A 21,524-nucleotide genomic window follows, 5' to 3' on the forward strand; every position below is an offset into this window, starting at 1 on the left:
ATTAATTTTTTACACTTTCTTTTTAAAATTGATTCCATTGGCTTCTTTTCCTTTTGCTAGCAATCATTTTTATTTTTATTTTTTTGAATTTTATTTTATTTTTTTATACAGCAGGTTCTTATTAGTTATCTATTTTATACCTATTAGTGTATACATGTCAAACCCAATCGCCCAATTCAGCACACTACCATCCCCACCCCACCACGGTTTTCCCCCTTTGGTGTCCATACGTTTGTTCTCTACATCTATGTCTCTATTTCTGCCCTGCAAACCGGTTTATCTGTACCATTTTTCTAGGTCCCACATATATGCATTAATATACGATATTTGTTTTTCTCTTTCTGACTGACTTCACTCTGTATGACAGTCTCTAGATCCATCCATGTCTCTACAAATGACCTAATTTCGTTCCTTTTTATGGCTGAGTAATAATCCATTGTATATATGTATCACATCTTCTTTATCCATTCGTTTGTCGATGGGCATTTAGGTTGCTTCCATGACCTGGCTATTGTAAATAGTGCTGCAATGAACATTGGGGTGCATGTGTCTTTTTTTTTTTTTTTTTGCGGTATGCGGGCCTCTCACTGTTGTGGCCTCTCCTGTTGCGGAGCACAGGCTCGGGACGCGCAGGCTCAGCGGCCATGGCTCACAGGCCTAGCCGCTCTGCATCATGTGGGATCTTCCCGGACCAGGGCACGAACCCGTGTCCCCTGCATTGGCAGGCGGACTCTCAACCACTGTGCCACCAGGGAAGCCCGCATGTGTCTTTTTGAATTATGGTTTCCTGTGGGTACATGCCCAGTAGTGGGATTGCTGGATCATATGGTAATTCTATTTAAGGAACCTTCATACTGTTCTCCATAGTGGCTGTATCAATTTACATTCCGACCAACAGTGCAAGAGGGTTCCCTTTCCTCCACACCCCCGCCAGCATTTGTTGTTTGTAGATTTTCTGATGATGCCCATTCTAACTGGTGTGAGGTGATACCTCATTGTAGTTTTGATTTGCATTTCTCTAATAGTTAGTGATGTTGAACAGCTTTTCATGTGCTTCTTGGCCATCTGTGTGTCTTCTTTGGAGAAATGTCTATTTAGGTCTTCTGCCCATTTTTGGATTGAGTTGTTTGTTTTTTTAATATTGAGCTGCCTGAGCTCTTTGTATATTTTGGAGATTAATCCTTTGTCTGTTGACCTGTTTGCAAATATTTTCTCCTATTTTGAGCATTGTCTTTTCATCTTGTTTATAGTTTCCTTTGCTGTGCAAAAGCATTTAAGTTTCATTAGGTCCCATTTGTTTATTTTTGTTTTTCTTTCCACTACTCTGGGAGGTGGGTCAAAAAAGATCTTGCTGTGATTTATGTCAATGAGTGTTCTTCCTATGTTTTCCTCTAGATTCCATTGGCTTCTATGACTCTATGGTTTGCTGGTCTGTCCCCTATCTCTTAGACTGTAGCAAATCGTCCTTTGATTAAAACACAGTGGAGGCTCCTCAAGGTCACAAGACTCCACAGTAGTCAGGCCCTCTTGCTCCTCGTCCTTGCCCTGTCTCCAGTTTGGTCTCTCACCACCTTATCTTGGGCTCTATGTTCCTGCACTGAACTTGTTATAGATCCTGGCATGGACTAGGCTATATTTTTCCATTTGAAACTTTGCTCAAGCTCTCCTTTCTACCTGGATAACTCCCTTTCTCACACTTTTTTCTAACTCATGCATATGTTTAAAGTAATTTGGGTAGCATTTCCTCTAATAAGCTTCTTCAAACCCTGAAACTGCCATAGAAGCCTTTTCACCAAGTATCTATAATATTCTGTACACATATCTATTGTTCTATCCACCCCACTATGCTATGAAAATCTATTCTGTGTCCAATTTACATTCCCACCAATAGTGTATAAAGTTTCCCTTTTCACCACATCCTTCCTAGCAACTGTTATCTCTTGTCTTCGTCAAGAAGAGTCATTATAACAGTGGGAGGTGATATCTCATTGTGGTTTTGATTTGCATTTCCCTGATAATTAGTGACGATGAGCATTTTTTCATGTATCTGTTGGCCATTTTGATATACTCTTTGGAGAAACGTCTATTTAGTTCTTTTGCCCATTTTTAAAAATCAATTTTTTTTGTTACTGTTGTTTTCGGGTTGACTGAGTTCTTTATATACTTCGGATATTAACCCCTTATCTGATATGAGGTTTAAAAACTTTTCTCCCATTCTGTGGGTTGTCTTTTCATTTTGTTAATTGTTTCTTTTGCTGGGAAAAAGCTTTTGAGTTTGATGTAGTCCTTTTTGTTGATTTCTTTTTTTTTACTGTTTGTACTTTTGGCATTATGCTGAAAAATTATTGCCGGAACCAATATCAATGAGCTTCCTCCCTACGTTTTCTTCTAGGAGTTTTACAGTATCACGTCTTATGTTTAAGTCTTTGATCCATTTCAAGTTAATTTTCGTGGATGGTGTGAGACAGGGCCCAATATCATCTTTTGGCATGTGTTTCTCCAGTTTTCCCAGCACTATTTGTTGAAAAAACTATCCTTTCCCTGTTGGGTATTCTTGGCTCCCTTGTTGAATATTGGTTGACTGTGTATGCTGGGGTTTAATTCTGGCTCTCTATTCTGTTCCATTTGTTGACATGTCCATTTTTGTGCCAGTACCATACTGTTTTTATTACTATGGCTTTGTGGTATAGTTTGAAATCTGGAAGTGTGATATTTCCAGCTTTGTTCTTTTCTTCTCAGGATTGGTTTGACTATTCAGGGTCTTTCTTGGTTCTACACAAATTTTCAGATAGCTTCTTCTATTTCAGTGAAGAATGCATTTGTTATTTTGATGGGGATTGCACTGAATCTGTATATTGCTTTGGATAGTATGGCCATTTTAACAATATTAATTCTTCCAATCTATGAATGTGGATGTCTTTTCATTTGTTTGTGTCTTCTTTGATATCTTTCAGCAAAGTTTTGTAGTTTTCACTGTACATATCTTTCACCTACTTGGTTAAATTTATTCCTAAATAGTTTGTGGGGTTTTTTTGATGGTATTGTGAATGGGATGAGTTTCTTTATTTCTTTCTAAGATACTTCATCATTAGTGTAAAGAAATGCAATTGATTTCTGTATGATAATTTTGTATCCTGCCACTTTACTGAAATTATTAATTCAAATGTTTTTTGACTGATTCTTTGGGATTTTCTCTATTTAATAACATATTATCAACAAATAATGGAAACTTTAAATCTTCCTTTCTGATCTGAATGTCTTTCATTTCTTTGTCTTGCCTAATTTGCTCTAGCTAGGACTTCCATTACTATATTGGATAGGAATGGTAAGAGTAGGCATCATTCTTTGTTCCAGATCTTACATTTTCAATTTCTCTCCATTAAATATAATGTTAGCTGTGGGTCTACCGTATATGACCTTTATTTTGTTGAGGTATGTTCCTTCCACATCCAGTCTGTTAAGAGTTTTTATCATGAAAGGATGTTGTATTTTGTCAAATGCTTTTTCTGCATTTATTGAGATGATCATGCAATTTTTATCTTTTATTTTATTGATATGATGTGTGTAATAACATTTATTGGTTTGTGTATTTTGAACTATCCTTGCATCCCAGAAATAAATCCCACTTGGTAATGGTGTATTATCTTTTTAATGTGTTCTTGAATTTCGTTTGCTAATCTTCTGTTGAAAATTTTTGCATCTATAATCATCAGGGATATTAACGTATAGTTTTCTTTTTTTGTGCCATCCTTATCTGACTTTGGATTCAAAGTAATGATGGGCTTGTAGAATGAGTTTGGAACTGTTCTCTCCTCTTGGATATTTTGGAAGAGTTTGAGGAGAATTGGTGTTGTTTTCTGAACATTTGGAAGAATTCTCCAGTGAGATGTCTGGCTCTGGAGTTTTTGATTACTGATTCAATCCCTATACTCAATATTGGTCTGTTCAGATTTTCTATTTCTTCCTGATTCAGAGCTGATAGGTTATGTGTTTCTAGAAATGTATCCATTTCTTCTAGATTATGTAGTTTGTTGGCATATAATTTTTCATAGTAGCCTCATAGATTCTATGTATTTCTGTAATTTCAGTTGTAACATCTTATCTTTCATTTCAAATTTTACTTATTTGAGTCTTCTCTCTTTTTTTCTTAGTCTAGCTAAAGGTTGGTCAGTTTTTTTTTATCTTTTTGAATAACCAGATCTAAGTTACATTGATCCCTTTTATTATTTTTCTAGTCTCTATTTCATTTATTTCTGTTCTGATCTTTATCATTTCCTTCCTTCTGATAACCTGAGGCTTAATTTGTTCTTATTTTTCTAGTTCCTTGAGGTGTAAAGTTAGCTTATTATTTGAGATCCTTCTAATTTTGTAATATATATGTTATATTAAGCATGTATGTTCCTCTCAGAACTGCTTTTGTTGTATCCCACAGTATTTGATATGTTGTCTTGTCTTTCCTGTTTTTAATTGAGGTATAGTTGATTTATAATATTATTGAAGTTTCAGTGATTCAATATCTTTATAGATTATACTACATTTATAGTTATTGTAAAATATTCCATGTGGTGTACAATATATCCTTATAGCTTATTTTATACAGAGCAGTTTGCACCTCTTAATTCCCTATCCCTATCTTGCCCCTCCTCCATTTTCCACTCCCCACTGGTAACCACTAGTTCGTTCTCTATATCTGTGAGTCTGTTTCTCTTTTGTTATATCCACCTATTAAGTGATATCATACAGTATTTGTCTTTCTTTGTCTGACTTATTTCACTAAGCATAATGCCCTTCAGGTCCATCCATGTTGTTGCAGATAGCAAAATTTCATTCACCTTTATGACTGAGTAGTATTCCATTACATATATATACCACATCTTCTTTATCCATTCATCTGTTGATGGACACTTAGGCTGCTTCCACATAGTGCCACATATTGGCACTTCCAATAGTGCTGTTATGAATGTTGAGGTGCATGCATCTTTTTGAATTAGTGTTTTCATTTTCTTCAGATATATACCTAGTAGTAGAATTGCTAGATCATACGGTAGTTCTATTTCTAGTTTTTTGAGGAAACTCCACACTGTTTTCCACAGTGGCTGCACTGATTTACATCCCAACAGACAGTGTACAAGGGTTCCATTTTTTTCCACATCCTCACCAACTTTTGTTATTTGTGGCCTTTTTGATGACAGCCATTCTGACAGGTGTGAGGTGATATATCATTATGGTTTTGATTTGCATTTCTCTGATAATTTGCAATGTTGAGCATCTTTTCCTGGCCTGTTGGCCATCTATATGGCTTCTTTGGAAAAACATCTATTCAGGTCTTCTGTCCATTTTTAAATCAGGATGTTTGGGGGGTTTTTGATGTTGAGTTGTGTGAACTGTTTATATATTTTGGATATTAACCCCTTATTGGCCATATCATTTGCAATATAATAATTTTCATGTTTCTAGTTGTGGGCTTTTTTTTCCTCTTAGAGAAGTCCCTTTAACATTACTTTTAAAACTGCTGCTCTTTTAGCTTTTGCTTGTCTGTAAAACTTTTGATCTCTCCATCAAATCTGAATGAGAGCCTTGCCAGGTAGAGTATTCTTGATTGTAGGTTTTCCCCTTTCATCATTTTATATCATATCATTCCTTTCTGACCTGCAGAGTTTTTGCTGAGAAGTCAGCTGTTAGCCTTATGGGAGTTCCCTTGTATGTAATGTGCTGCTTTTCCCTTGCTGCTTTTAATATTCTCTCTTATCTTTAATTTTTGCCATTTTAATAACCATGTGTCTTGTTGTGTTCCTCTTTGAGTTGATCCTGTTTGGGACTCTCTGTGATTCCCGGACTTCTATGTCTGTTTCCTTTCCCAGGTCAGGGAAGTTTTCAGCTATTATGTCTTCAAATATGTTCTCTGTCCCTTTCTCTCTCTTCTCATTCTGGGACCCCTATAATGAAAATGTTAGTATTCTTGATGTTGTCCCAGAGGTCTCTTAAACTGTCCTCATTTATTTTTCTTCTTTTTTCTGTTCAATGTCAGTGATTTCTACTACTCTGTCTTCCAGCTTGCTGATCCATTTTCCTCTGTATCATTTAGTCTACTGTTGATTCCTTCTAGTGTATTTTTCATTTTGGTTATTGTAGTCTTCATCTCTGCTTGGTTGTTCTTTATCTTTTCTCTTTCTAAATTCTCACTGTTTTCATCCATTTTTCTCCTGAGTTCTTTGATCATCTTTATGATCATTACCTTGAACTCTTTCTCAGATAAGACTGCCTATCTCCACTTCACTTAGTTCTTCTTCTCATTTTTAATCTTGTTCCTTAATTTGGAACATGTTCATCTTTTATCTTTGCCTTCATCTGATATGAACTGAATGATTTTTGCTGATTCAGATGTTTAATGATCATGAGACCCCCTCAGGGGAGGAATAATCTCTGGTGCCTGTCAGTGCAGACATGCTTCTCCCTTAGTAGTCAGTTCTATTTTTACCTTTAGCCCCCTTAAGTCCCCCTGTGCCCCTTTTGGCAGTATGGAGTGCAGCTGAGAATGTCTCTGGATCTCCATCTGCCCAATGCTGCCTATATGTAATTTACCCACAATAAACTTCAAAATTGCTTGTTTTTTGGTGTCAAAGTTCCTTCCCAGTTTGGAGAATATATTCAATATCTCTGTCTACCAATATCAACCATTTCTAATTTGGAAGCATGTAGATTTTTTCTCTTTTATTTTATGTTTACTGTGCAGACTAAATTTTAAGTTTGTAGGTTATTAACACACTGATAATTTAACACACTCTTTAAAATCTTTTTTCATTCATATGATTGAGAAGAATTTAATTTTAACCTTGATGTGTGAACTACTTCTTTTGTCTCTGATGGCTTTTCATTTAAAATGCTAGAGATATTAACAGGTTTGAAATACCATCAGTATAATAAAAGAACTGCTCTTTGAATAATAACAATAATGGTATTTTAATAATCAAAATGCAAGACTTCAGGTCAGTTTCTAGTTCTTTTAGTTTTCTCTAATTTTTGTATTTCCAAGATATTTTAGATTATCCATACTAATTCCTTCCCCCTTGTCTATGAAGGATCCTAATTTTGTTTGTTTGAAGGGACTTCATGGAATGAAGGTTTTTCCAACCCTCTGAAATTATCATCCCATCCTAATAAGTCCATAAACTTGAACTTATTCTCCCAAATAACAGGAAAATCAGGTAAAACCTATCATGTTTCAAACTCTTCCCAAAGTGAAGCTGAAGTCTAAGACAAAATCTAAAATCAAATAAACAATAAATGGAAAAAACATAAAAAAGAGGGATTGAATAAATGAAAGCATGTGGAAAAAATCCATGAATGTTCAAAGGGTGCACAATATTTTAAAGTAAAGGTGTCCTAATAATGTGCATCTTGCAGCCTAAAATTGTTTTTGACAATCATTAGGAGTCATCACTTTCCGGGAGAAACACATCTTTTGCAATCTTAAAGTCATTTGCATAGAGAAGTTGTATATTATGCATATGTGAGGTTGGCAATATGAAAAATATTCAAGCAATATAGGGCACATCACATTATTTAACCTCAGTAAATGGTTATTCTGAAACTGTAATTTTCCAAATTAAAAAGGTCTCAGGTTGTACCCCTAGAAATTTGCACTTTGGAAACATTTCCTGGATTAAATGGATTATTCAAAACATTTACAAGCACCCAAATCTCTGCATTCTCTGCAAGAAAGCAAAAGTGAGAAATACTTGGGGACTAGCCATGCATTTATGACTTAGAGACATAAATTCTGCTCCTAAGTTGATTCTAAGTATTTCCACACTTAAACAGTGATGAATATTAAAAAATAAATCTCCATTTTAAGATACTCTCTTCCTCTTACAGATGGATGGATTGACTGAGAACATACATATTTTAAGTTCCTTTCTCCTAAAGTGGAAAAGATAGTATGAAAATTTAGCACTTAATGAAGACCTACATGAATACAACAAAGTGATACCTACTTTAAGGAAAATCTTGCCAGACCTACTCAGTTTCAGTATGTCCTTCAGGTACCTCTCAACTGATAATTTTCAAAAAACTTTTTTCAAATAATTTAAATTTATTTATTTATTTATTTTTCCAAATAATTTTCAAGTTGAAAACAACCCAATCTTTATTCTAAAGTTCCTCTCATGCTTATAATGTAAACTACTGAGGTGGTTCTGTGGGATGAGACCCTGAGTCCTTAAAGTGGACTGAGAGAGGAGATGCACCATGGGGGAGCTGCAAATGTACACTGAGATGTGAATGGTGTGCAACCTAATGTGACCTGATAGCATCTCAGTGTCCACGGTGTTTTCTCTTGTGGTCTCCAGTTTAGTGTCTGGCCCTGGAGCCCAGGATCTAAGCTGAGATTGCACACTCACTGACCTTTTGGTGCTTGTGCTGGAGATAGGCAGGTAGTCCATGACTGCGATGTACACGTATTGCTTGGCATCATCTATTACACTGTAGATGGCGTCTATGTCAAAGCTTCTGTTTTTAGGGCAAAACAGTTTGGGAGAATTCTGTGAAGACACAAAAAACAAACTTTTAGAGTATTAATTTTTGCAATCTGGGGATTTCTCTTTTTTGATGTTATTTAAAATTTTTAAAAAATGAATCTTGGCTTTTAACCAATTTTTGCAAACCTACTTTCCAGTTCTTTATGAGATTAAGACAAATACATTTTCAGTTCTATCAAAGTTGAGGCAAGTAGAAAAGGTGTATGGGTCTCAAATCTGTCCTTTAAGTCAGTTTTGGGAGGGAATTCTTGTTTTCAATACACACACCTCTTATTTTTATAAGAGTGCTCTAACTCTAAACTTAACGTGACTCTGGTATACATCCCTGTCATACATAGTTAATTTTCTCAGACATTACCATATATAGTGTATATATGCATATAGCAAGCCATTTATGCTAGAAGTTATTTCACTTGAAAGGTAATGTGGCCATGAAGATGTCCAAGACACATGGTCTAAAAATCTTGTGGTTTTTTTTTTTCCCCAAATCTTTCATCAAGTGAGGAAGAGGAGTGTTGATTGTTGAGAAAGGGTCATCAGTAATTCTAGAGGAAAAACCAAGTGGCTTATTAAGATGCCAAGTTCATAAGGAGAGACAGGGCCTTAAGAAAAATGAAAAAAGAGGCAAATTATACTTGAGGTATTTTTCTCATGTTGCTCGAAGTGGTTTCCATCTTACAGAAGTATGATGTTTTTAGATAAAGTTGCTATAGAAAGGGAAAGATGTACTTTGGTTTTCTCATTGGTTTTCCACTGGACAAGACTGAAAGGATCATTTCTGTAGTTCCTGCATTACTCTGACAAGCAAGAAACCAAGTGAAGGAACACAAAAAAAGCAATGGGTGCTTAGTACCAAAGCCCATATAAACAGTTTCTGGAACTGCCTGGAATGGCAGTACTGGGTCCTTCATCAAATGTTCTACCAGTAATGGTGGTCAGGGTCCCTGACAAATGTTTGGGAACAACTCCCCACACAGTGCTGGTGGGAATCCCTATCCCAGCTTAGAGAGAGGGAAGATGAAGCTCTTGGACTGGATGCCCAACTGGGGAGGAGTGTGGGACTGAGAAAGGAGCCTGTTTAAGGGCCACACCCACCAGGCGTCCCTACTCAGAATGTTGTCTTGGCAGATGAGTATCAGAATGAGTTTTTGATTTAAATTACTTTCCTTCTGGAATGAGGATGAGCTTCTAAGTATTAAAAAAAAAACCTAATGCTAAAAGAGAGAAATAAACCACAACAAAAAAGCCCAAAACAAAACAATAAAAAATAAATTAAAAAACAAACAAACAAAAGCCAATGCTCATCCTACACTTCTTCCCCAGCACACACATATGCAGATACCCCATCTGTCACCAAGATAGATGGCTTGGGCTTCTGCAGTGTCTCTCATGTTGTCCCTCCCTCTTACTCCAGATTGCTGTTTCCCTCATTCAGGCACTGGTGCTGTTTGCTGGGGCTTTTATATGTCTTCTGAACTCATTTCCTTGTCTCCTCAATGCTTAAAAGACAAACAAACAAACGTGTCACTCTCAGGACTGCTGGTTTCTTGGAATCCAGTCTGATCTCATTGGGAGGGATGGATCCATGTATCCTCTGAGTTTTGGCCCTCCCATTTCTCTGCCTCCTTCATTTACTGGCTACCATGCCTTCTGTGCCCCAAAATAAAATAATCGTCAGCCCATGGCTATGTTCTCATCTTGTCTGCCTCTGTGTATTTGCTCCTGCCAGCCCCTCTGGCTGATGTGTTTTCCTATCTCTGCCTGTCAGAGTCCTATACATTCTCAAAGTTCTAGCTCATATACTATCTCCTCATGAAACTTTTTAATATTGTCACCTAGAGGCTACTTCTCCTTTTCTGTCCTCCCATAATATGATTTGTTTGTTATATTGTTTAGTGTATTCAAACTTATAATTACCCACACTTGTCTCATGTCCTTGCTTGGACTGATATACCTTGATTTTAGGAATTGCATTTTACTCATTTTTCTATCTCCATTAATAAATTAAATATTCAAATTCATTAATTTCCTCAGCCTACTGGGTCTGCTTTAAACATTCTTTAGGTTTAACATGAAGAATCTAAGGATCTTAGCTCTAGACAGGAGCCTAGGTCAACTCTGAAATGTGTCCAAATGCCCATGTTTTTGCTTCAGTTAGGAATTTCCTGAATTTCCTTGCATGTTCCCAAAACTGGATTTTGGTTTCAGGGAGGAACAAACTTAGACACAGAGTTGCTGGTTTCTTTACGTTTGCTATTTTCTAATAAGTTTGGATACTGTGCCTTTGGTGATAGAGCATTTATATGCTTGTGATGTGCCAGGTTCCAGCATTTATAACCTGTAGCATGCTGGGCATGTCCCTTACACTTCCTGAGCCTGTTTCCAATGAGATAAGAACAGTAACAAATCTTTCACATTGGTTTGCCTTGTGGCTTAAATAAGAGAATGGCCTACTCCTGGCTGGGTCTGCTCCTCTTCTGTACTTGCTTTCATTCATTCATCAAATATTACTAAGTACCTGCCATGCACCTAGCTCTAGTCTAGGCACTTGGCATACATCAGTGATCAACATAAGATTCCTGCTTTGTGCAGCATCATTCCAGCACATGCTACATTGTACTGCATTCATTTGTCTGTGTGATTCTCCACCAGCTTGTGAGCTGCTTGGTTGTATGTCTCTGGCACCTTGTGCCATGCCATACTTAACACATATTATATGCTCAATAAATATTTGTGGAATGAATGTGAAAGTGCTTCTTAAATTAGTAAGTGTTGGAGGCTTGTATGACCCCCAACCTCTACTCCTAGCTGGAGTTGCTTCACTCTAGGTATTTCCATCCATGTGTGAATAGACCTTTATTTGTACATACCTTTTTCTTTCCTATGTTCCCATTGCCAACCCAATGCCTAGAGCATGGCAGATGCTTCATGTGTTTATTAAGGAAATGCATGACTATTTGTATGAGTACCTCTGCCCCTGGGGTCATGGTAGTGCTTGCTGTGTCCTCTGATTTGGCAGAGGAAATTAACTAGTTCTGATTGTTTAATTACAGAGAAGGCTGTTAAGTTCCCTTTTTATCATTCCTGAACTAATTTTCTGAGCCTTGCACTGTGTACTCCTTTATTCCATAGCAAAATATAAGGAGAAGGAAAATACAGATCCTTTTCTTTATTTCAGCTCTGTGATGATCTTTTACCAATCAAGTGCTCTTGAGGCATCTTGATAATAAGTAATCTATGTTTCTTTCTTACATCTATAAATGCCTTATATTTGCATGTACCTTGTTTTGCATATTCATTAAATACTTGCTTTAGTAGGGTTTTGATTTATTTCATAACAGTTTCCTGGTTTTTAAAAAAAATTCATACTCCATTCCCAGAATATATATGTTAAAATGTAATTAAACATGAAAAGACAACCCACAGAAGGGGAGAAAATATTTGCAAATCAAGTACATTCTTGTATCTAGAATGTATAAAGAACTCTTACAACTCAATAACAAAAAAAACAAGAAATCTAATTGAAAAATGAGCAGAGGATTTGACAGACAATTCTCTAAAAAGATATACAAATGGACAGTAAGTGTATTAAGATATACAAATGGCCAGTAAGTGCATTAAAATATGTAAATCAAAATCATAAGACAAATTTCACACCCGCCAGGAAGGCTAAAATAAAACAGAAAATAGCAGGTGTTGGCAAAGATGTGGAGAAACTGAAACCCTCATTTATTGCTGGTGGAAGTGTAACATGGTGCAGCCAATTTGGAAAAGTTTGTCAATGCCTCAGAATGTTTAACATAGAGTTACCACAGTACCCAGCAATTTCACTCCTAAGCATAAATCCAAAAGAACTGAAAATGGATATTCAAATACATATTTGTACATGAAGGTTCATAGGAGTACTATTCACAATAGCCAAAAGGTAAAAACACTCAAATGTCCATCAACTGATGGACAGATAAACAAAATGTGATATATCCATACAGTGGAATATTATTTGGCCATAAAAAGGAAAACTGAGTCTTGCACTTCAAAAACATTATACTAAGTGAAAGAAGTCAGTTACAAAAGACTGCATATTGTATTACTTCGTGTATATGAAGTGTCTAGAAAAAGGCAAATCCTTAGACACAGAAAGTAGATTAGTGGTTTCTAAGGGCTGAGAGAAGGGGAAAATGGAGAGTGACTACTAATGGGTATGGCTTTTTCCTTTGTGGTGATGAAAATATTCTAAAATTAGAAGGTGGAGAAGGTGGAGAAGGTAAAACTCTGTGACTATACTAAAACACACTGAGTTTTATACTTTAAAAGGATGAATTTTATGGTAGTAAGTTATATATCAATAAATCTATTAAAATGTAATTAAAATATATAGCAGAGATTATAAAGGGGTATTTAATTATATTTTTCAGAGTAACACCAAGTTCTATTCAATGTCTGCCCTCACTCACTAAATAAATCTCAGTTTAATGATTGATGGATGAATGAACTAAACAATAAACAACAAGAAATGAAATCTGTCTAGCACCCAAACTGATAAAAACAGACCTTGAACTAACTAGTCTTTATCTTGGAAATCAAATGCATAATCTCAAGAGCTCTAAAAAGAACTCCACCAAATAGGACAAAAACTCAGCCTATTGTTCCTATCTTCTGATTTCAATGGGGAATGTAAGAAAATTAGAATGATCTGGCCCCAAGTTATTAGAAATCACATACTTAAATCTAACCAAGTGCCTCTTTGTGTTCCATGAGAAAATTAGAAATAATTCATATCTATATAATAACTTAAAATTTATATTTAACCATGCTAAGTTATTATCACCTAAAATCTAATTTTGGTAATGATAATTCTTAAGGCCTTCAAATATATATATTTTGTGTGTTAATTTAGTCTTGGGACTGTCAGCTTATAAAAATATAATATACTATTTTAAGATATTTTACAACAAATATTTTGAACTTAAATAAATTTGTCTTGGCATTTGTTTGTCACATATACTCAGAAAACTGTATGTATCCTGGAACTTCTTATTGATATTACTACTAGTAGAACAAATCCAACATTTATTGCTGCTTTAGGGAGGCTTGAGGGAGGTACTGGGAATAACAATAATGAAGAGAGTACAGTATATAACCTTCAGAGCCTGATAAAATAGTGGGAGAGATAATAAATAAATAGTTACAAAAATGTGATAAATGCTATAACAGAGGCGAGATCAAGGAGCTCTAAGTAAATGATACCAATTCCAATATTGGGAATACTGACTTTTATTTATCTTATACATGTAAGATTTTATACCTCTGTAAAAATGGTGTTCAATTAATATCTGTTGAACTGAAATTCAAAGGTAGGCTTGAGATATTAATAATAAATGGAAAATAAAATAATTTAAAATAATAAAATAAAAATAGAAAACAAAGGTGCTGTATGGTTAAAAGACTATACTTGAAGGACTGTTAAAAAAAGCTCAACTTATTTTGTGGCAAACCATTTAATAAAAATCAGTTTATAAATTTGCCCTGGAATACAGCAAAGCCCTTGCATTTTCATACATTTTATTAAAGGCTTGGGCCCTCTCTCTGAAGTAGAGATGTTAACTTTGGGATCAACAAAGGAGGACTCCCCCACTTTTTTAAGGGTCAGATTTTAAATTTATGCAACAATGACATTCACTCATCTCTAAGATTCAAACTAAATTCAAAATCCAGCAACTATCTGAAATTTGCTTATAATTCATCTATTTCTTGCTGCTTCAATCTGTTCTACTGGACTCCTGGGGTGTGATGTTACCATATGGATTAGTGGTTCCTTGGAAAATTTCATATTGCAACTAATCTACAAATTGAGAATAATATCTGGTTTTCTTGTCTTATAGGGTTGTCTTGAGAGGAAATAAAATTGAATATATGCATTTTATTAGTAAAATGCCCTATATGATATGCTACATGCTACTGCATTATTGACCTCCACACATACCAAAAAAAGGGTTTTTTTTAGTTCTACTTGATGAAAATCTTTCATAGTCTATTTTATATTATTCACAATTATATGAATTTTTTTAAGACAAGAAAATTGAATTTTCTCTCTACTGCCAGATTTCTAAATTTTCAAAAATTTTTACCTACTATTTAATAGGTAAAAAGGCTACTATTCACTCTTCCATGAAAAGCTCTTCAGTGACATAAAAGTTGTTGGCATAGAAGCACAGCTTGACAGTGGAGAAACAGCCATATTAAATTGGGAGCATGGTTTAGAGAAGTTTACCTGAGCATAAGGATCATTCAGAAGCCTGATTCAAATCAAAATTCTAAGGTCTCACCCAGGTCCAGTGGATCAGATCCTGGTGAGGATGGGGGGACTGTAAGTTTGCATTTTAAACAGGTTTCCCGTCTGGTTCTTAGATACTTTAAAGTTTGAGGACCAGAACTGTAGGTCCAGATATTTACATTGCCAACTCTCAGCAACACTGTGGGGATAGCTGTGGTGTGTGGGCAGGGGGTGGTGGTTTTCAAGTGTAATCAGAGGCCTGGAAACGGTGTCCTGCCCTTTTGGATGGGCCTCTTGCCCTCCAGCCCCAATCAAATACAATAGTTCTGCTTTTGTCTGTTTTACACACTGGGGTTCCCTCAGATTTGTTTCATCAGAGGGTTCTACTGCTAAGATCAAGTCTGAAAATCATTGATGAAAGGCATCAAAAATAGCGTCTGGTATCAGAAGACCTGGGCACTTGTGTTTCTCTTGGCACCTGCCATCTGACAGTCTTTGTGCTAGTAGATAAACTTCAATATCTTCATTTGTAACACAGTCATAATCCTGGGTCTACCTTAAGGGGTGACTGGGGGGATCAAATCAGATAATGCAAAGTATCTGAAACTAGGAATGATTATTCACATGTATTGTTATTATAACTAGGGACAGCATATGATTGAGTATAAGAATGGATATATTTTAACTCTTCAAGGGATGTGTTGAACTGATCTGTCAAATTCATTTTTGCCCAACACAAGATCACACTTGAACATTGCAACTTAATAAAGGGCCTTTGGGGGAAGGAGGGAGGAGGAGAAGAGGGCAAAACTCACCGACACAAATGCTTGAGATTTGGTTTCATTCAACTGAAGCTGCAATTTCTTTTCATTGTCATAGACCCCATAGAGCCTCTTGGACCAGGTCTGAGGTACTCTGCTCTTGAATTTTAATGAACTATATAAAGCGAATATCCTTTGTAAATCTAGGACCAGACAGCTGCAGTTGTAGAAGATGACACCAAGTTCTTTCATCTGTGAAAGTAAAATGAAAGCATCAATGCCGTGTACACGTGATGGTGTTACTCTCAGAGAAAAAAATGTAGTATTCTCAGAGAAAAGACTGCAATAATAGCAATAGCGATATTTTCTTCTTGCAATTGTTATACTGTAACAACTATATATATACACTGTACCTGTAAGTATGTAGATACAGTCACATTATGGTATACAGAAATGATGCGTCATTAAAATGCTTAAATATTTAAGGAAAACTTTTGCTGGAGTTTTGCATTTGAGCTCTTATGGATAATTTTTCCATATTCACCTACACTTTTTATATCAGCTCTTCAGATTGTTTTCTTCAACATTAAATTTTTTGGTATGAATCCTTAAATCGTGCAGCAATATAAAGATTGACTTTTAGTTGCAACATAACAGAATGGTTTAGATCATGGATTCTGGAATCAGATTGCCTGAAATTAGGTTCCAACTCTACAAATTTCTACTGTGTGACTTTGTGTGACTTTTTTATTTTAAATAAATTTACTTTTGGCTGCACTGGGTCTTTGTTGCTGCGTGCAGGCTTTCTCTAGTTGTGGCGAGCGGGGGCTACTCTTCGTTGTGGTGTGCGGGCTGCTCATTGTGGTGGCTTCTCTTGTTATGGAGCATGGGCTCTAGAGCACAGGCTCAGTAGTTGTGGTGCATGGGCTTAGTTGCTCTGCGGCATGTGGGATCTTCCCGGACTAGGGCTTGAACCCGTGTCCCCTGCATCGGCAGGCGGATTCTTAACCACTGTGCCATGAGGGAAGCCCTGTGTGACTTTTAAGATACTTAATCTCTGGGCATTATTTTCTTCTTCCATAAAAAGGAGACAATAGTATTTATTTCATACAATTGCTATGATGCATAACACGGTTAATATATTTTCTGGGCTTAGAATAGTGCCTATCACATCGTAACCACTTAAAATACATTAGCAATTATTATTCTTATTAACATTGCACAAGCCTCAAGAGTAAGAGACCAATAGAATCTTGCAACAAAGATATCATAGAGATTATTTTGTCCACCTCCCTCGATGCACAGATGAGGAAAGTAAATCTTACACAGGTAAGCAAAAATATATCCCCCCAAGTGAGAGATCTAGTCAGGGGTAGATTCAGAATTTGATGCAGGTTTTCTCACCCTTGATCAAATACACCCAGGAACATAGCAGCACTGGCTTCAAGTCTATTATCACTTTGAAAAATTATAGATGATTTCTGATTTAGTCAATGAAAGTGAAAAAGTGAAATTTTGGTCTTAACAGCATAAATACACATGCCTCATGATCTGAACACCCAGTGAGGGGTTTGTCAGGGACACCTTGGAAGGTGTTTAACTTCATGCCTTTCTTCCACCTCCCTACTCAACACTCTTCTCAGGATTATAGGAGAGGTCACCAACTGTGTAGGGGCCCATCTCTCTTTTCCTGTTAGGACTCCCTAATACAGTGCATCATGGAGATCTTTTCACAGTCATCTATACCTGGCTGGCATCATTTTAGCAGCTCCACAGCAACCACAGAATAGATGGACACAAATTATTTAACCTGCTGATGGACTTGTCCTTATTTTTCCTCTAATACAAAATATAAAGCAACGAGCACCCTTGTACACACATCTCTGTGCGCCTGTACAAGGATTGCTTTAGCACAGATTTCTAGAATTGAATGGACACAAACATTAAGGACAATTAAGAAAGGTTAAGAAAGTGGGAGGAACTAGAGTGGGGAGGGCGTATCAGGTATGTGCAAAGGCACTGAGGTCAGTGGGATAGAATCAGAGTTGTGCAGCTGAAGCTGAGGGAGATAAGGGAGAATGCGTATGTGAGTGGGTAAATACTTTAATTTGATGGCAGAGGGTAAAACTGGTGGGACAGGTGTGTCAGATTCCCAGAGGCCTCTGTGCTGGGATGGGCAGTTTGGCATTTATGCCGAAGGACATGGGGAGGGAGGTGATGAGGCAGAGGGGGTGTGGACAGGCTACGAACTGGAAAGGTCCCTTTGCCTGGCTGTGGAGAAAGGATGAGGGAGTTGGGGGCAGGGCCTTCAACACCCGGGCCTTAACAGTGACAAGGGGAGAGACTTACACATACTTATGTGTTTTCTAATCTCAGGGATTTTCAAAAACTGTTTAGCATAACTGCTAATAATTGCAATACCATTCCAGGTTGAGATGGGGCCCACCTTGCTGTTTGCACAGTCTCTGCTGATAGAATCTCAGGAATAGTAGGCTCTGCATTTGACCTTCACACTTCTGTGTCTTTTCCCAGATTGAGTCAATGCTGCCACATTATCTTCTCCAAGGAAGCCTTGATCATTTCAGGGTTTTCAACTTTGTATCAGTTTAGCTTTATAAATAGGCTCTTTGTCTGGTGGTGGCAGTGGGGTCAGCAGAGCTGAGACTCAGGTTCCCACATAAGTAAGCAGCTGCCCCTCCCAGACATGCTTCCTTGCCTGCCAGACACAGGCAAGGTTAGTACATGTCCAGTGGGCTGGCCTGGCCTGGGGCCATCCTCAGGAAAGAAGGGACAAACAACAATGACCTGAGGCCAAAGATGTGGATTGAACTCTAGGATCTTTCACCAACCAGATTATAGGGTCTCGGGCAAGTCATCCAATTCTGAGTCCTTTTTTTCCTTTTCTGAACAACGAAGGGTTGGGCTTATAAAGTCTACAGGGGTCTTCCAGCCTTGCCATCTATGGCTTTGGGACATCAATTTCCTGCCCACCATGCATTCCCTTCTCCCTGCCCAACCTGCCTCTCAATACTGACCAGAGACTTCTGTTTGTGTGCCAAGATCAGCTCCTTCTGGCTCCGGCCTGAATGTGTCTGGCGACCCTCCCAGGTTTTAAAGTCAGATGAGGCAGATTTGCATCTTGGTTCTGCGGCTTACTTGTTGACTAGCCTTGGGTAAATTACTTAACCCTTAAATTCTAGTTTATTGTTCGATGAGGATAATATCTATCTACAAGTTTTGCTGTCAGAATTTAATAACAATCCTAATTTTAATAGCTAGTATTGACTGAGGGCTCACTTGTTGTGTGTACTGTGTTGAATAGTGTCCCCTCGTCCCATTCATTTCTACACAGAACCTGTGAATGTGACCTTATTAGGAAATATGGTTTTTGCAGATGCAATCAAGATGAAATCATACTGAATTATGGTAGGCCCTAAATCTAATATGACTGGCATCCTTATAAGAAAAGGAAAATTTGGACACTGTGCCACATACACACAGGGGAGATGAACATATGAACATAGGCACTGGAATGATGCATCAGCAAGGCAATGTGTCAAGGACTGCTGGCCACTACCAGAGGTTAGGAGGACAGGAAATATTCTCCATTAGCACCTTCAGAGACCTGTGAGAAAAAAGGTCCTGCTCTTTTAAGCCACCAAGTTTGTGGTTTAGAAGCCCTAGGAAACTCGTGCAGTGTGCTTTTCATCTTGATAGTAGATATAATGGTATTTATTCCTTCCACTTTATATAGAAGGAAACTGAGGTTTGGATGGTTATTTGCTAAATGATACAGCTAAGATTTGAGTTTTGGTCTAACTTCAAAGCCTGTGTGCTTGGTCCCTTATGCTATACTGACCTTAGCACATGGCTAGTAAGCAACCCACGGGTCTACGGCTGTTAATTCTATGAAGCCTTTGCTGGCCATCTTTCCTGCTTTGACTAGTACCGTACTTGCACATATTTCTGATGTGGCACATTTTTACGCGGTATTATAGTTTAAAAAAATTTGTGTGTCTGTTTCCCCTAAGTGACTCTACAGTCTCTGAAGGCATCAAGTTCATATTCCTATTTCCAGTGCTGGGCTATAGTGCTTGCTTGGAAAATGTTTAACAAATGAATACCTGGCCTTCAAGATGAATTTATGGTGATCAGAGATGAAAACAAGCTTCCTTCTCAACCCAGAAGCCCTGGCTCTGGGTCAGCCTGAGGGCCTCTGATCCTGAGCACCCAAATCTAACAAGAACCTCTCTTCTGGTGCCAAGGGTCCTGGAGCAGCAAACCTGGACATGGACGCATAAAACCTGTGGCCGTGCTGGCCCCAGAGATCCACCTGGAATACTTTCACAAGCACGGTGCTCAATGATGGCATCAATGACAGTTCTTATATTGGTCAATGAGCCAACTGTCCTCTAACCATGTTTCCTGCACCTACCAACAATGGGGTACAGAACCTGACACAGTCTTTTGAGTGGAAACTGCCTTATCCACAGATCTATCCAAGCCCAGTAGAGCCAGAGGCAGAATGCCATGAAAGTACAAATCCAGGGAATCATTTGATTTTTGTGACCAAAAGATGAACTCGGTGGCCATGATTGGCTTTCAGTATGTTTGGATCTCTTTGGTATCCTTTGTTTTTCCACATCAGACCTTTAGAGATTTCAGGTTACTTGCAACACATGGCAAACAAGTATGTTTGGAGTCTTCTGTTCAAAGCCTGGACAAGAATACGGTGCTCTCCTGTGTACCTCTTTCCTTGGGAACAGCTGTCCCCTAGTCTCCACATGGGGGTTACATCATCTCTGCTGTCATTGGGGAACAAAGCCACTGCCCCCTGTCATTCTCTACTGACTCTTTCCTAATACACAGAATAATGTTAAGTGAAGTACTCACTACACTAGTGCAAGCTCCCCATACCTAGGAAGAAAGCAACCACTCTGCAATATGGTATGGCATGAATAATCTGGGTAAGTGTTAATGTGAAATTTGAAATCCAGAAGGGTAGCAGCTCTGAAACTTTCCCCTGCAGAGGAACAGGGGAGAGAGAGAGAGAGAGAGACCTCTCCATATGACCTAACAAGACACAGGAAGTCATCTCCCAGAACAGGCTCTGAAGACAGACTAACTCCACCAAGGGCAAGGTACTTAATCTCTTCGCTTCCTTTATCTGTAAATAGGTATACATCATAGAACTGCTACAAAGAATAGATGAAAACATGTATGTAAAACATTTAGCTCAGTGCCTGGCTCAAACAGTGTTAGCTTCAGCTATACCAAGGTCCACCTTTCTTCTCTGCCTGTTGAGGATGCTTCTACTACATCCTTTGTTTGAATCAGGAACAGGTATGGCAGAATTCTTTATCCATGAACGATTTTACTTTAACTACCAACAGATTCCACACACTCAGTCAACTGTGAGGGCATAAAATTCATTCCCTAGAGACTGTTTGTGGCTAGGTTGAGTTGGTGCCGGAATGGTCACATGCCGGGTTCTGAGGCTGCAGCAGGGAATAAGTCAGACCTGGTTCCTGCCCTTGGGGGCTCAGAGCATGGACCATAGCAGGGGATACAGACAGAAACCATAAAGTTACATGTTAAGGTTTGTTATGTTAACAGTACATGTTTTAAGGTAGATGTTCTAATTCCCATTTTAGAGTTAAGAGCACTGAGGCCATGGTCACTAATCTTGCCCAAAGTAACTGCAAATATGTAGCAGAGCTTATCTCTGAACTCTGTTTTGTCTCCTTAGTCTGTTTTTTTCACTGCTTCACCAGCCTTAGGCTGTCTGTACCCCTATGTCCTTGAGGGAAGTTTTCTCAGCACTTTCTACCGTACTAAAAGAATACTTTATTTAAAAAGGGGTTCACTTTATTAACCTCAAGACACTTCTATCAAACTGAGTGGCTGGAGCTAAAAGGCAGGAGATCACTAACTAAGGGTGTTTCTAACCAT

At 37.7% G+C, this 21,524-nt stretch overlaps 1 protein-coding gene across 1 annotated transcript in view; it reads right to left on the reverse strand.

Moving 5' to 3' along the window:
- Positions 1–21,524, reverse strand: part of PLD5 (phospholipase D family member 5) — a 506,673-nt gene that overhangs the window by 14,191 nt on the left and 470,958 nt on the right. The window contains exons 6-7 of the mRNA XM_032642585.1: positions 15,627–15,824; positions 8,404–8,540 (exon numbers count right to left, since the gene is read on the reverse strand). Of these exons, the coding sequence (XP_032498476.1) occupies positions 8,404–8,540; positions 15,627–15,824 (335 nt within the window). The remainder of the gene's footprint in view (positions 1–8,403; positions 8,541–15,626; positions 15,825–21,524) is intronic.

Source organism: Phocoena sinus, chromosome 1 (assembly GCF_008692025.1).
Source record: "Phocoena sinus isolate mPhoSin1 chromosome 1, mPhoSin1.pri, whole genome shotgun sequence".
Lineage (NCBI taxonomy): Eukaryota > Metazoa > Chordata > Mammalia > Artiodactyla > Phocoenidae > Phocoena > Phocoena sinus.